General features: G+C 39.5%; 1 protein-coding gene across 3 annotated transcripts in view; it reads right to left on the bottom strand.

Annotated features, from left to right (window-relative positions):
* The window catches only part of SLC44A1 (solute carrier family 44 member 1), a 201718-nt gene that overhangs the window by 120507 nt on the left and 66033 nt on the right, over positions 1 to 15178 (bottom strand). For all 3 annotated transcript variants that reach the window (XM_042912468.1, XM_042912467.1, XM_042912466.1), the window contains exon 3: positions 14691 to 14833. In XM_042912468.1, the coding sequence (XP_042768402.1) occupies positions 14691 to 14833 (143 nt within the window). The remainder of the gene's footprint in view (positions 1 to 14690; positions 14834 to 15178) is intronic.

Here is a 15178-nt window from a genome sequence, read left to right as displayed (position 1 = left end):
AGGCCCTGTATCTTGTTTGATTCTATTTTTTTTAATTAAAAAAATTTATTTTAATGTTTATTTATTTTTTTGAGACAGAGAGAGACAGAGCATGAACAGGGGAGGAGCAGAGAGAGAGGGAGACACAGAATCCGAAACAGGCTCCAGGCTCTGAGCTGTCAGCACAGAGCCCGACGCGGGGCTCGAACTCACGGACCGTGAGATCATGACCTGAGCCGAAGTCGGACGCTTAACCGACCGAGCCACCCAGGCGCCCCTGATTCTATTTTTTTTAATAAAACAAGTATTATGTTTTTCATTATATTTTGTCTAGTGATAAAATAAATGACTGAATTGAGTTAGGGTGTACTTCATAACCCAGGATTTAAGCATCTCATTTCAGGATATGTTTTTGTTGAGTCTGCTAAACATTCAGGTTAGTCACCTGTCATAGGCAAATAGTATTATTTTTATCTCTACTGACCTACACGCATTCCATTGATCTCTTTCATATAACTTGTTACAACTAGTTATTTAAAACAGTGTTATAAAAAAGGGTGATATCCTGATTTTAACTTGAAATAAACTAATTTTTTCCGTAATACTGGTATCTGCCACGACCAGAAACTCCATCAGTTTCCTTTCATGTCCTCAGACTTAAAATCTATTTTTTAGGTGTCAAGGTTATTCAACAGGGAAGGCAATCTTTTCAATAAATGAAGCTGGAATAACTGGACTTTTGTAGGGGGAAAAAAGACAAACCTTGACCTCTTTACACCATATGCAAATATTAAATCAAAATGGATCATAGGCATAAACATAAGAGCTAAATACAAAACTTATAGAGGAAAATGAAAGAGGACTTCAGCTACCTTCATTATGACCTCAGTCTGTACTTTCTAATTGATTAAGTTCTTCTTTCCAGCTTATCTCTTAGCTCAGGCAAAAGACCCTGCAGGCAAAGCATCTCTGTGATGGGAACTGACACTACCCCCTCAAGCCAGCCCTGAGCCAGCGTGACTCCATGTGATTGACCCCAAGACAACGATCAACCCAACCTTTACTGCCCACCTGCGTGTACCCACCCACCTTTGTCCTACATTTTCCTTATATAAACCTGGAAGTATTTTCAGCACTTTGGAGACAGTCTTTGAGACATTAGTCGGCTGTCTTCTGGGTGTTGGCCTCACAGAAATAAATTCCTTTCTTTTTCACCACTGCTTGCCTCTCTATCTTTGGATTTTTGTCAGGGGTGAGTGGCCAAACCTGGTCTGTTTGGGAACCCCCGGAGCCCTGTGCCCCAGCTGCAAAAACACAGAAACAAAGCTTTATGACTCTTTGGGCTATACCAGTGATTTCTGATACAAAAAAACATGAGCCATTGAAAAGATACATTTTTGTGTGCGTGTTTTTTTAAATGTATCTAATGGATAAATCAGACTCCATCAAAATTAAAAACTTGCTTGTCAAAAGTTACCATTAAGAAAACAAAAAGGCAAACCACAAATTAGAGAAATATTTGCAAAAGATATACTTAACAAAGTGTGTCTAGTAAAGAGAATAAGGAACTCTCAAAGCTTTTTAAAACAAACAAATGTGTCCAAAAATGTGCAACAAAAGATTTGAACAAACACTTCACACAAGAAGATCTACGGATGGTTAACCAGTATTTTATAAAAAGATGCTCACCATCACTGCTCACTAAAACATACAAATTAAAACTACAATGAACACTAGACCATCTGAACCCAGTCTGTCTGGGACCCCTGGAACTAGGTGCTCTGGCATCCTTGTGTGCCAGCTATAATGGGAATATAAAATGGTACAGCCCCTTTGCAAAACAGTTCTGCAATTTCTTATAAAGTTAAACACATTTTCGCCACATGACTCAGCAATCCCAATCCCAGGTACCTATCTAAGAGTAAGGAAATACATATCCATACAGTATCATGTGCACAGACTTCCAAAGTAGTGTTATTCACAATATAATGTTTTTTTGTAATTTTAATTTATTTACTTTTGAGAGTGGGGGAGGGGGAGAGAGAGAGAGAGAGAGAGAGAGAGAGAGAGAGAGAGAGAGAGAGAGAGAATCCCAAGCAGGCCCTGGGCTGTCAGTATAGAGCCTGACACAGAGCTCGAGCTCACCAACTGCTAGAAATCACTTAGCCTGAGCTGAAATCACTTAGCCAACCCAATGAAAACCCTGAATACTGGGACATGGGTGAGCTTGTCAGTTGGCAATGTGTCATGTGTATGTCACATACCAGTGTCAGGTAAGTAAATGCCCTGACTCCGTAGGAGGGAGAAAACAATGAACAGTCTGCCCTTTGTACTTCTTCCATTGGCTGATTTTAATCTGCAGCCCTTCCCTCAAATAAACCAAAGCTGTGAGTATAACAGATTTCAGTGAGTTCTGTGAGGCTTAGTAAAGGTGGTCTTGTGGACCCTTGAACTTGCAACTGGTGTCAGAAGTAAGGGTCATCTTAGAGACCTACACTTGCAATTAGTGTCAGGAGGTGAGGGTAGTCATGTGTGGACTGTGTACCCCCCCAACTTCTTAGTTGCCCTCAACACTCACATGCAGATGAATAAATAGATGGCAAGCAAATGGCTTTAAAATTCACAGTTGAAGTGGTTAATAATTACCTAAGCATATTACAAAGGTCATATCTATGAGCTTACATGCAGTTACAAAAGCTTTTCAGAATCTTTACAGCTGCCTGGTTAACCTGGAACCAACCCAAGTAGTGAAAGTCTGGGTTGAGGACGTATAATCAGCTATTTAACTTAAATGACAGAGCACACACCCAAGAAGGTAACACAGACAAAAACCAACCATCCCATCCTTGCCTCAGTGAATACATGTCATCTAATTCTAAGTGGCTTTTTTAAGTTTATTATTTATTTTGCGAGAGAGAGAAAGAGAGAGGGGGAGAGAGGGAGACAGCATGAGTGGTGGAGGGGCAGAGAGAGAGAAAGAGAAAGAGACAGAGAGAGAGACAGAGAGAGAGACAGAGAGAGAGAAAGAGAGAGAGAGAGAATCCCAAGCAGGCTCCATGCTGTCAGTGCAGAGCCCAACGTGGGGCTCAATCTCACAAACCCTGAGATCATGACCTGAGCTGAAATCAAAAGTCAGACGAGCCACCTAGGCACCCCCTAGGTGGTTTTTACTTCCCTACTTAGAATCTGCAAAACATTTCAACTTTCAACTCCAACATTTTTCTAAGGTATGTAATTGAATCTCCTCTTTCAAATTGCTAGTGGTATTATCCATAGCAAGTAGTACCCTAGAGGTAGAATTATACTAGAAACACAGATGTTACCTTTGTAAAAAGTTTTACAATTCAGGTTAAGGAGTAGTATGGTCACAAAATAGGACAAAAAATTTTTTCCAAAGATGCCTCCATAAATTTGCCTTCGGAAAATATACCTATCATTTTCACAACTTTTTTAAAATTTATTTTTATTTATTTTGAGAGCAAGATAGCAGGCAAGTGGAGGAGGGGCAGAGAGAGAGGGAGAAAGAATCCCAAGCAGGCTTCAACTGTCAGCACAGATCCCAACGCAGGGCTCAAACTCACGAACTGTGAGATCATGAGGTGAGCCTAAATCAAGAGTCTGATGCTTTACCGACTGAGCTACCCAGGTGCCCCTCATTTTTACAAATTCTAACATTTTCCATGAGAGAAAAATAAAGTTTAGAAAAAACTGCATAAATAATACAATAAGTTTCTATTTAGAACATCATAAATGTTACTGTTTCCAATGCTTATAAATGTGTGGCAAAGTGAGTGCTCAAATGCAAGTTCAAGTTAAGTATCTATCCAGGCTGTTCTTTTTCATGCTGAGCCAAACTAGGTGAGGTGGTCGGTTAATGTTAGAATCAGAGACTTTGACAAGAGGCAAAGAGGACAGTGCTTTCCCTCAAAGCAAAGCCAAATCCATCAAAGGCTTCAAGTATCTCCATTTGTTCAAACTTAGAGATAGGTGATCTACTGAGCTGCTCTCAAGAATATTCTGAAAACTGTAAAACTCAAGCATTGGCATGAGGGATAAAATGCACTATCTCTCCCTTCCTAAGCCTCTATATCTCCACAAGACAGAGTTAGGAGATCTTTACTGTGGGTGCCAGTGTTCACCCAGCTTCAGCCTGACCTACAGAACTCCAACCTGTAGACTCAGCCCACAATATTCTTCAGCCAATGAGAACCAAGTTTGGTATTCTAATTGGAATTCACTAGTGATAGGCTCTTGAGCTACCGCTCGGTCCAAGAAGCCTTCATCACCACTGTGTATGATTTTCCCCCGCTAGAATGCAAGTCCTGCTCTGAATCTCCAACCCACCTAAAGCTCTAAAACCCCACTTAAAATGACTCTGTCCCCGAACCCCCAGTCATTGGCTGAGTGATTCTTCCACCCACATAGACAATCTAGACCAAGATGCTACCCTGAAGAAGGCAAAGTTAGAGAGACTGAGGCATGAGAAGTATCTGATCCACGGTTGCTAAAGGAAATGGATCATGAGCCACAGAATATAGGCTATACGATATATGGGCTGCCTCTAGAAACTGAGAATGACCCCTTGTGGACACCAAGCAAATGGGACCTCAGTCTGGCAACCCCATGGAACTAAATTCTGCCAACAGCCTGAATGAGCTGGGAAGAAAATTCATTCCCCAGAGCCTCCAGAAGGGAACACAGCCCTGCTGACACTGATTTCACCCTTGTGAAACCTGGAACAGGGAACCAGCTGAGCCATGCTGTGCACAGATTTCTGATTTACAGACAACTTTGTTGTTTTTTTATTTTTATTTTTTTTAATTTTTTTTCAACGTTTTTAATTAATTTTTTTTTTTTTTGGGGGGACAGAGAGAGACAGAGCATGAACAGGTGAGGGGCAGAGAGAGAGGGAGACACAGAATCGGAAACAGGCTCCAGGCTCCGAGCCATCAGCCCAGAGCCTGACGCGGGGCTCGAACTCACGGACCGCGAGATCGTGACCTGGCTGAAGTCGGACGCTTAACCGAGTGCGCCACCCAGGCGCCCCCAACTTTGTTGTTTTAAGACACTAAAGTTTGTGGCAATTTTTTACAGCAACAGTAGAAACTAATATAGTGGTGGTTCCAGTGCCACCATCAACTTGCCTTATTTTTCTGTCCCCACCAGTCTGCAGTTAGGAACCTAGGAAACTGGAGTCACTGAGTTTCCAATACATAATACTTCTAGGATGTCCCACATTGCACTGTATATTCCGTCTTCCCACTAAAATGCAAGCTCTTCAAGGACAGAGATTATGAATGCCTTTTATTCCATTTTCATTATGCAAATGATATATATAGATTAATGAAAAATTAAGGGACCAAGTATAAAAGAAAATTAAAACCACCCACATTTTTTTTAAGTAATCTCTCCACCCAATGTGGGGCTTGAACTCAAAACCGAGACATCAAGAGTTGTGTCCTTTACTGACTGAGGCAGCCGGGCACCCTGAAACCATCCACAATTTAACAGTTAACCACATGTTAACATTTTCATGCCATTCTATACTTTCCTATATACTTGCATATTTTTATACATACAAATAAAATCATACTATATATGCTGTTCTGTAACATTCTCCCTTAATAACATTATGTGGCTATTCCATGTCAATGGACAGGATTCTACACCATAATTTTTCCATTCTGTAGTACCTCAGACTAGGCCAGGTCCTCCTATTACAACCTCTCTCATGCCCCACACCTCTGCCTTCATAACACTTTCAACAGCTGTAATAACTCTTGTGATCATATGATGAGTTTATTAAGTTCTGTTTTCTCCATTAGATTATAACTTCCATGAGATAAAAGAGTGTGCCTCTTTTCCTCAAGACTAAATCTCCAAAGCCTAACCCAAAGAATATGGCCAAGAAATGTAATGCATGAATAGATGAGTTTAACCAAACCTCTTTTTTCAGCCATTTAGGTTGCCTCCTATTTTATTATTCCTAATAGAGGTCTCTAGCACACAGACTGTCAATAAGTGTTTGCTGAGAACTAAATAAAATAATAAACAGAATTTTCAAGAATGGTGAAGGACAGGGGTGCCTGGGTGGCTCAGTTGGTTAAGCGTCTGACTTTGGCTCAGGTCATGATCTCACAGTTCGTTAGATCAAGCCCTGCATTGATCTCTGTGCTGACAGCTCAGAGCCTGGAGCCTGCTTCCCATTCTGTATCTCCCTCTCTCTCTACCTCTCCCCCACTCATACTCTGTCTCTCTCTGTCTCTCTCTGTCTCTCTCTCTCAAAAATAAACAAACATATGGGGCACCCGGTGGCTCAGTTGGTTGAGCATCTGACTTCAGCTCAGGTCATGATCTCACGGTCTCTGAGTCCGAGCCCCACACGTCAGGCTCTGTGCTGACAGCTCGGAGCCTGCAGCCTGCTACAGATTCTGTGTCTCCCTCTCTGCCCCTCCCTCTCTCACACTCTGTCTCTCTCTTAATAAATAAACATTTAAAAAATGTTCTTAAATTAAAAAAAATAAACAAACATAAAAAAATTAAAAAAAAAAGAATGGTGAATGATAGACATTCAGTAAACAGTAATTTAAGTCATCAGGAAGACGAGACAGAAGTCCTAGGTCCATAAACATGAAGAACTAACTGTACTTGGCTGATTAAAGGATCCTTAAGGCAAGTAATTTTAACTTTACTTTTTCAGTTCTTTTTCTTGTTCAAAAAGGGACAGGTATGCATGGTCAATAAGATTTCATAACTCCTTAAAAGGTATTCAAAAAAGGCAGGTTTTACATATTAACTAATTACAGAAAAATGTTCTTCCTAAAATAGATGGGTATACAGCATGGTGCAGGCCCAGGAAACTGGGCAATCTTGTTATGGGTAGTTTAAAGAGTAAACACATTCTCTAAATTCTACCGTATCACTACCAACCCCCAAATAAGCCTTTATAAGTGTCATGGAGTAGACTGAATCAGACACTGAACCTATAGAGCCCTGAGCTTTAGGGAAGGTAATCAGGGGCCAATGATGTATCCACACAGAGATCTTAAACATAGAGAGTGTCTTTAAAAGAAGACTATTGTCTATTAAACAATCAACTAAATAAAAAGTAACATTATCAGTTTAAGTTACATATCTTCCAGTAAGTATTTAAAACACACAAACTGGGGGGCCTGGGTGGCTCAGTCAGTTGAGCGTCCAACTCCTGATTTTGGCTCAGGTCATGATCCCAGGGTCGTGGGATGGGGCCCCATGTTGGGTTCTGCACTGACCGTGGAGCCTGCTTAAAATTCTTAATCTCTCTCCCTCTGCCCCTTTTCTCTGTTCTCTCTCTCTCTCTCTCTCTCTCTAAAATATAAAAATCAATCAATCACACACAAATGGTAGAAATGCCCAAATGTGAAATAAGAATGACGTAATCATTAAAATGTCTGTTCTTTACCTGAGAGAAAAACAGAGAAAACTGCCTTCAAATTATTCAAAGCCTTCATAGATTATACAGGTTTCAAAGTTTTTTTAGTTATGACTTTACTGATTTATGTAACCTGCCCCTTCTTCTCTGCATGTTCTACTAAAGGTCTTTCATCTTTAAAAATCCAGAGGGAGATGCCCCAAAAGTGAAAAGTGCGTGGGGTGGGGGTGGGGGGTGGTAATGGAATCACAGGAACTTACCACTATATAATACAAAGAGCACAAGGGCATGAAGAGTGGGGTGGTAGTCCTAATGCTACTGTTTCATCAAGCCACTGACGTTTCCTAGACCCCAGTCTCTTCACCTGTAAAATAAAGGGGCTCCGTGATCTCCAGGGCCCTTCCAGCACAAACCTTCTATACTGTGGATTTCTGGGGAACGAGACAGTTAAAGGAAAGAAGTAAAACTCACGCTAGATACTCTGCCACAGGTTACAAAGGTAATTGAAAAAGGTCTCAAATAAAATGCCCCCTATAGATTTTACTTACAAATGTATGCCATCAACCTCCTCAGACCTCTACTTCCCGCATATCCTGTTAATACTGATTATCTGAAATCAGAGAGACATTTTACGGTCAAAGAGCCTTTATCAGTGATTGGGGCTTTAAATGGCTTCCTCAGAGGAAAGATAAAAAGATAAAGAAGAAAGTTAGATATGTGCAAAAAATATATCTTTGGAACCTCTATGGAAAAATCAATATTGATAAGTGAGATATATCTCACTTATCTGACTGCGAAAATTACTTAAGAGTTACAAAGAAAGAGTTGCTAAACTCTGTTAGGGTTGTTTGCAGAATGGAGAAAAAATTTCTAATAATGATATAATACCTATATAAAAAAGATTAAAGCAGTTCCCTACATACGTGAACCTAGCTTTACAATAACCTATGCGTGCTAAGAGTCACAGGCACCTTACCATAGCCTCTTCCGTCCCAGACACCCAGGACAAGGTAACATCCATGGAGGAAACACAATACCTCCCCTCATCCAATCATCTCCCCAGGGGCCAAGAGAGCTAGAGGTTTTGTCCTACTACAGTTCCCACATCCATGAATCCTGTATCTTAGAACTAGAAACAGCCCTGCTCTATTCAAAGGGGCTTCCCCTTTGGGAACAATTTCTATAATAATAATAATTCTCTGTCTAAAAATTGGCACATACACTGTAAAGCTAGCTTTATGGTTTTGAAAATGGTAGGCAATGTAGAATGTGGCGGAAGAGATGTTTTTGGAATTGTCGATCAGAGTTCAAAATATATTATTACTATCCCTCTCCCCACAACCGAAAAAAAAGAAAGACCATAAGCCTTACCCACGTTCTCTAGCACCTCAGCTATAATAATAGCTCAGCTACAAAACAAGTCATTTTCCTCTCTGAGCCTTAGTTGGCACTCACCAATGTTTGATGGGGTACTTTAAGGAGGTTACACACCAGATAATCTTAAAGAAGTCTTTCATCTCTGATGCTATGTGGTTCTAAGATAAATGAACTTTCCTGAGTTAACCCAGGCTCAAAACCTTATTGATAGCATTGTTTCTACGCAGAAAAGTTGTACACATCTCAAACAACCAACTTAAAAGTGAACTTTGGGAACATAATCCATTTGAAGTTGGGGCCTTCTTGTATCTCATAAAACACTGTCTACCATTTTCCTATACATCCTTATTACTGCAGTAAATACATCGTCAGGTCAAAAATATTATTTGGAGAAAAAGAACACATTACAATAAGAATGGTAAGGCAATACAATACTGCCTTTTCTTTACTACTAGTGGAATTCTTACAGTCATCTTGGCATCTTAAATTTTCTGGTTAGAACAGGTCAAAGGCATTCCCTTTCCCATTTCTCTTCTAACTTTCTTCCTTCCTCTACTATTTCAATTCAATAAGCTACTATGGAATAACTCTTGGGTATTTAAATCTGGGAGCTAAACATGGCACTCGAGAGAGACAGAGTTGGGCAGGGTGCCAGAAGACTCTAAGATGCTCCAATTATTCCCTCCCCTTGAGTTTGGGTGGGACTTGGGACTTGCTTCTAACATGTAGAATATGGCAAAGGTAAAAGGACATCACTTCTATAATTATATTACATGAAATCTAACTTTCATCTTGCTAGCAGACTCTCTCTATTGATGCTTTCCCTCTCTGGCTTTGAAGTAAGCCGCCGTGCAGAGTGGCCCATATAGCATGCACCAAGGGTGGCCCTGGGCTGACAGCCATAAAGAGCTAAGGCTCTCAGTCTAACTATCTTGAAAGACCGAGTGCTGCCAACAACTACATGAGCTTGGAAAGGGAGCTCCCAAGCAGAGTCCCAGCCCTGACCAAAACCTCGATTGCAGTCCTGTGAGATCCTCTGAAGCAAGAGATCCAGCTAAGCCATACCCAGATTCCTGACCCACGGAAACTCTGAGATTCTAAATGTGTCTTGCTTTAAGCCACTAAGTTTATGCAATATTGTTACCTAGCAAATTATAATTAATGCAGGCAGAAGAAACACACAATATAATTGAAGAAGAACTTCAAGACAAGAGAAAAACAAACTTGAGACAGGAAAGTTCAGGTAATAAAAGATCGCTATGGGATAAAGTCTGTTTTGAAATATATCATGAAGAGGTTAGTTATGAGACCCCCCGGCCCTTACATCTTTCAAGAACTTCGGTTGGCAGCTGAGCGGTAGAGCGGACAGCACACAGACAGAATGAATATCCTGGACAAGACTACTACTACACGGAGAAGCAGTGGGAGAGGACTGAATAGGTACAAAGGGTCTATCTAGATCATGGGAAGCCTGGAATGGCAGGTGTTGAGTGGGCTCATTTACGATACTATAGGCATCAACACTAAACGAAAGGCTCTTGAGCAGGGAAATGACCATAAAAAGTGTTTTAAAGAACTTAATCCTATCACAGTATAAAGGATGGAGAAGATTAGAGATTAGAAGACCAAGAATAGATAATGCCAGCACAACAGTTGTCCTGAGGCCAGCAAATGTGTGGAGGAAAAAGGCTCATGCTGATGAATAACCAAAGACCTGCAAATTAAAACTATACAACACCATTTTTTGGTTAACCAAATTAGTGAAAAATATAAACTAGTAATACTAGCAAAGATAAAGCAATCTCAGACATTGTTGGTGGGAATGTAAATGGAATAGCCTTTTTATGGAAAGCCATATTCATCAGCAATATTTATTAACAATCTTAAAATATTCAGATTCTTAGACTTGATAATTCACTTCTTAAAGAATATTTTAAGAAAAAAATGTATATATTTTTTTTACCCATTCAAACACATTTAATTAAGTGCCTATTACATTCCAAATACTGAGGATATAGTAATGAACAAAACATACCTCACTTCTGCTTTCAGGGAACTTAGAAGAGCCAAACATTTAACAAATAAGTGCAAAAGTTTATAGGATACAATGAGAGATTATGTATTTATGTACGTATGCAAACTCTACACCCAACATGTGGCTTGAACTCACAACCCTGAGATCAAGAGTTGTAGGCTCTACTGACTGAGCCAACTGGGCACCAGAAGAGAGAGCATTTTTAAACACTTGATTTAAAGTGTGAGATCAGGGGCGCCTGTGTGGCTCAGTCAGTTAAGCGTCCGACTTCAGCTCAGGTCATGATCTCACAGTTCGTGGGTTCAATCCCTGTGTCAGGCTCTGTGCTGACAGCTCGGAGCCTGGAGCCTGCTTCGGATTCTGTGTCTCCCTCTCTCTCTGCCCCTCCCCCCTTGCGCTCTGTCTCTCTTTCTCTCTCTCAAAAGTAAATATTAAAAAAAAATAATTTGTTGGGGCGCCTGGGTGGCTCAGTCGGTTAAGCGGCCGACTTCGGCTCGGGTCATGATCTCACAGTCCACGAGTTCGAGCCCCGCGTCGGGCTCTGTGCTGACAGCTCAGAGCCTGGAGCCCGTTTCAGATTCTGTGTCTCCCTCTCTCTCTGCCCCTCCCCTGTTCAATGCTCTGTCTCTCTCTGTCTCAAAAATAAATAAATATTTAAAAAAAAAATTTGTGAGATCAGAAAAGACCCTTCTGGGAAATAACATTTATTTATTTTTATAATGTTTATTTATTTTTGAAGGAGAGAGCACAAGCAGGCGAGGAGCAGAGAGAGGGAGTGACAGAGGATCCACAGCAGGCTCTGTGCCAACAGCAGCAAAACCGATGTGGGGCTCAAACTGATGAACTGTGAGATCATGACCTGAGCTAAGTAAGGTTGAACACTCAACCGACTTAACCACCCAGGTGCCACCTGGGAAATAACATTTATATTGAGAGCTGAAGGGTGAGTAGAATTTAGCCACGTGAAGAATGGGAGAAAGTTTTCTTCTTGACAGAGGAAATAATACTCATGAAGGCAAGAAAGAGTTAGTTGTATTCAAGATTTTTCTTTTTTTACAAAATTAGTTAATTAATTAATTAATTTGTTTTTTTAGAGGGGGTGTAGAGAGGGAAAGGAATAGAAAGAATCTGAAACAGTCTCCATGCCCAGCACAGAGCCCAACATGGGGTTGGATCCCATGACCCTGGGATCATGGCCTGAGCGAAAATCAAGAGTCACATGCTTAACTGACTGAGCCACCCAGGCACCCCTGTATTCAAGATTTTTAACCTATTCAACAAATATGTATGGAGGTAGGTCCTAATAAGTATCAGGTACTAGGGACCGAGGATAAGAAACCGAAGAAAATAGTGATCCAGGTCAAGTTGAGGTAGTAGCAGATAAAACAGGTTTAAAAAAATGTATAGCTATAGTAGGGCCTAGTATTCATAATGAAGACAAAGATATATCAGGAAATGATATAGGAGGAAACTAATGCATGTGGCAGGAAAAAGAGGATGGCATAAAGGTAACAAACACAAAGGCACTGTGTCTTCTTTCAAACCCAAACAGTATAGACTTACCTGAGAAAGATACGTTCAAAACGTATTGTTCATTAAATAATATATATACCATTTATAGGTAGAAATACTTAGATGGGTCGGTACTAAAATGTTTATATGCAGAGAAGAACAAGGAGAGATCAAAAATAAATAAACATGTACACACGAATTAAAGTGTAGCTATACTCGGGAAACTATTTCCCCTACAGCTATCCATGAATGGTTCCCAGCTCTGCTAAGCACTCAGGGAAAAGTAATCATTTTTTGGAATAAAAAGCAGGCTTTCTTTGTGAGAGGCCAAAATACACACACACACACACACATACACACATATATGTGTGTATGTGTGTGTGTATATATAAATTAAAAATCGACCAAATGAACCTCCACAAGGTTAATGTGAAGAGTGACATTTACACAAACCTTATGGTGAGAATAAGCTTGGAACCATCAGCAAGTTACAAAAGAAGCCATATACATGAGTATGACCTCATATGAGCAGCAGACCTGAGGGAAGAGAGCCCTTTTCCAACCTCCTAAATTATCTAAATAGTGGTATTTTATGGTTGGTACATGTGAACAGTGTTAAAGAGTCAAACATGGGGCACCCAGGTGGCTCAGCCAGTTAAGCATCTGACTTCAGCTCAGGTCATGATCTCACAGTTTGTGGGTTTGAGCCCCATGTTGGGCTCTGTGCTGACAGCTCAGAGCCTGGAGCCTGCTTCCGATTCTGTGTCTCCCTCTTTCTCTACCCCTCCCCTGCTTGCACTCTCTCTTTCAAAAACAAACATTAAAAAAAAAAACAAAAAAACAAAAAAACGAGTCAAACAGTATTTGACAGCAAAAAACACTACCTACAAAAAAAAAGATGTAGAATTCTGTACTATTTTTCCAACTTCTATGGGTCTAAAATTATTTCAAAATAAAAAGTTATATATATATATATGTATATATGTATATATACATATATATATATATGTATATATGTATATACATATATATATACATATATACATATATATATATATATATGGGCTATCTTGTTACGAGAATACAAGGCTTAAAATCTGTGTTAATTTTATGAGGCAATCAAAAAATAGGATAAATGAAAATCCTCCAAATTACTCTCCGTGAGTCCAGTTTTTACTTCTGTCAAGGGATGCAGGTGCTTTATCAGGGGAAAAGCTCATGGTCTGCGTTTGATATTCCACTGACCAACCAGACTTTTGAGAAAATCATTTCAATCTCTCTAAGCCTCTGCTACACCTACCTCACAGCATGGTATCATATGCTTGCCAACTATGGCATGCTAGACAAATATTTATTATTATTATTTAAAATTTTATTTATTTGAATAGCATTATTCCTTCATCCAATGGGGAACTATCTTTGAGATATTACTAACTATTTGGGTCTCTTCAGGTTTGTGAAATTATCAAATTAATCTTCTATTTGCTGGTAGTGGCCATAACTTAACAAACAGATTTATCTAATAATAAAAATAGTTATCACATCCTGGAAAATGTTTCTTAAGACAACTATAGCCTAAAAAAATGTTTCTACTGCTTAGCCTTTTCCTATAAAGTTCATTAATTGAATTGGATAACCCATTACTTTAAAATTAGTTTGGTTAATTCTGAAGATCTGTCTTTATTTATTAGACCTGTCTAATCAAGTAGGGCATAAATATACCGTGTGGACAAATATACTGACATCATACCTAAAATATGTTTCATGAAATACATTTCCCTCACAGACATTAAAAATGAAGTCATAGCTCCTCCGAAGAAAAAAGACAATTAAGGAATTTCAAGACATTCAAAAGATGAAGCTTGAGAACTCAAAACAAATTTTAAAGTCTGACAAAGAAAATGTATCTTTTATAAAATTGGAAATTTATGCGTACTGTACTTATAAATGATGCATCACAAAATGTTTCATTATACTTTTAATGTTTCAAAATCCATTACCATCCCTCTCTCTCCCATCAAGTACAATCTTAGGAAGAAAAAATATTATGTTATTTCCTGAGTTAAAACTTTGTGTACAACCTATGGGCTAATGGGAAAACAGAGTAAAGGAATAATCCTCTCAAATCAAGCCTTTACTCGTTAAACCCTGAAGGTCACCCATTTTAACCTGGCAGCTCATTTTATTTCCTGGAAAATGTATTTAGAAACCAAAACCAGGAATGATTCAAGTGGACAGTTAAAAAACTAAAAACACCCTTAGGAGTCATATGAAAATAATATCTTACTGAAGATTATTAGAAAATATAAAAGAGCAGGATTTTCTACCCCCCGTTCAAAGTTTCCATGGAGTTCATTCAGCCAACAGTCTACTCACTTCCGGTGGGTGTGGTCCATGCCACTGTTTGGTATTGCTTCCAACTTTGCATTTTTCTGCCCACAGATATTTCCATAGCTGTCGTATCCTGACACTAGTCTCGCTGCTGCACCTGTTGCTACTGAAAAGCCACAAATAAATCCCTAGAAAAAAAAAAACAGAAAAAACATACAAATAAACCATTTCAATAGCAACAGTCACTACTTGATACGATAATGAGCTTCTTTTGTCTGTTGAGGGGAACAAAGAGCTATCTTTCCTTATTGCAAACACTATTCTACTGTTTTCCTTGGATTTCACATGAGCAGCACAAAGAAGTCCACAGGGAAACACTATTTACTACCATAACAAAACAAATCTCAAGCTTTTACATCATGAGATCGTCTTTGCATTTTATAATAATAAGAGCAGCTTCTCTGTATGGAACATCTGCTCTGTGCCAGGCTCTGTACTAGGTGCTTACCAGACGTTATCGCTAATCCTCATAA

Source organism: Panthera leo, chromosome D4, assembly GCF_018350215.1.
Source record: "Panthera leo isolate Ple1 chromosome D4, P.leo_Ple1_pat1.1, whole genome shotgun sequence".
Taxonomy (NCBI): Eukaryota; Metazoa; Chordata; class Mammalia; order Carnivora; family Felidae; genus Panthera; species Panthera leo.
This window is presented reverse-complemented; position numbering and strand designations above follow the sequence as displayed.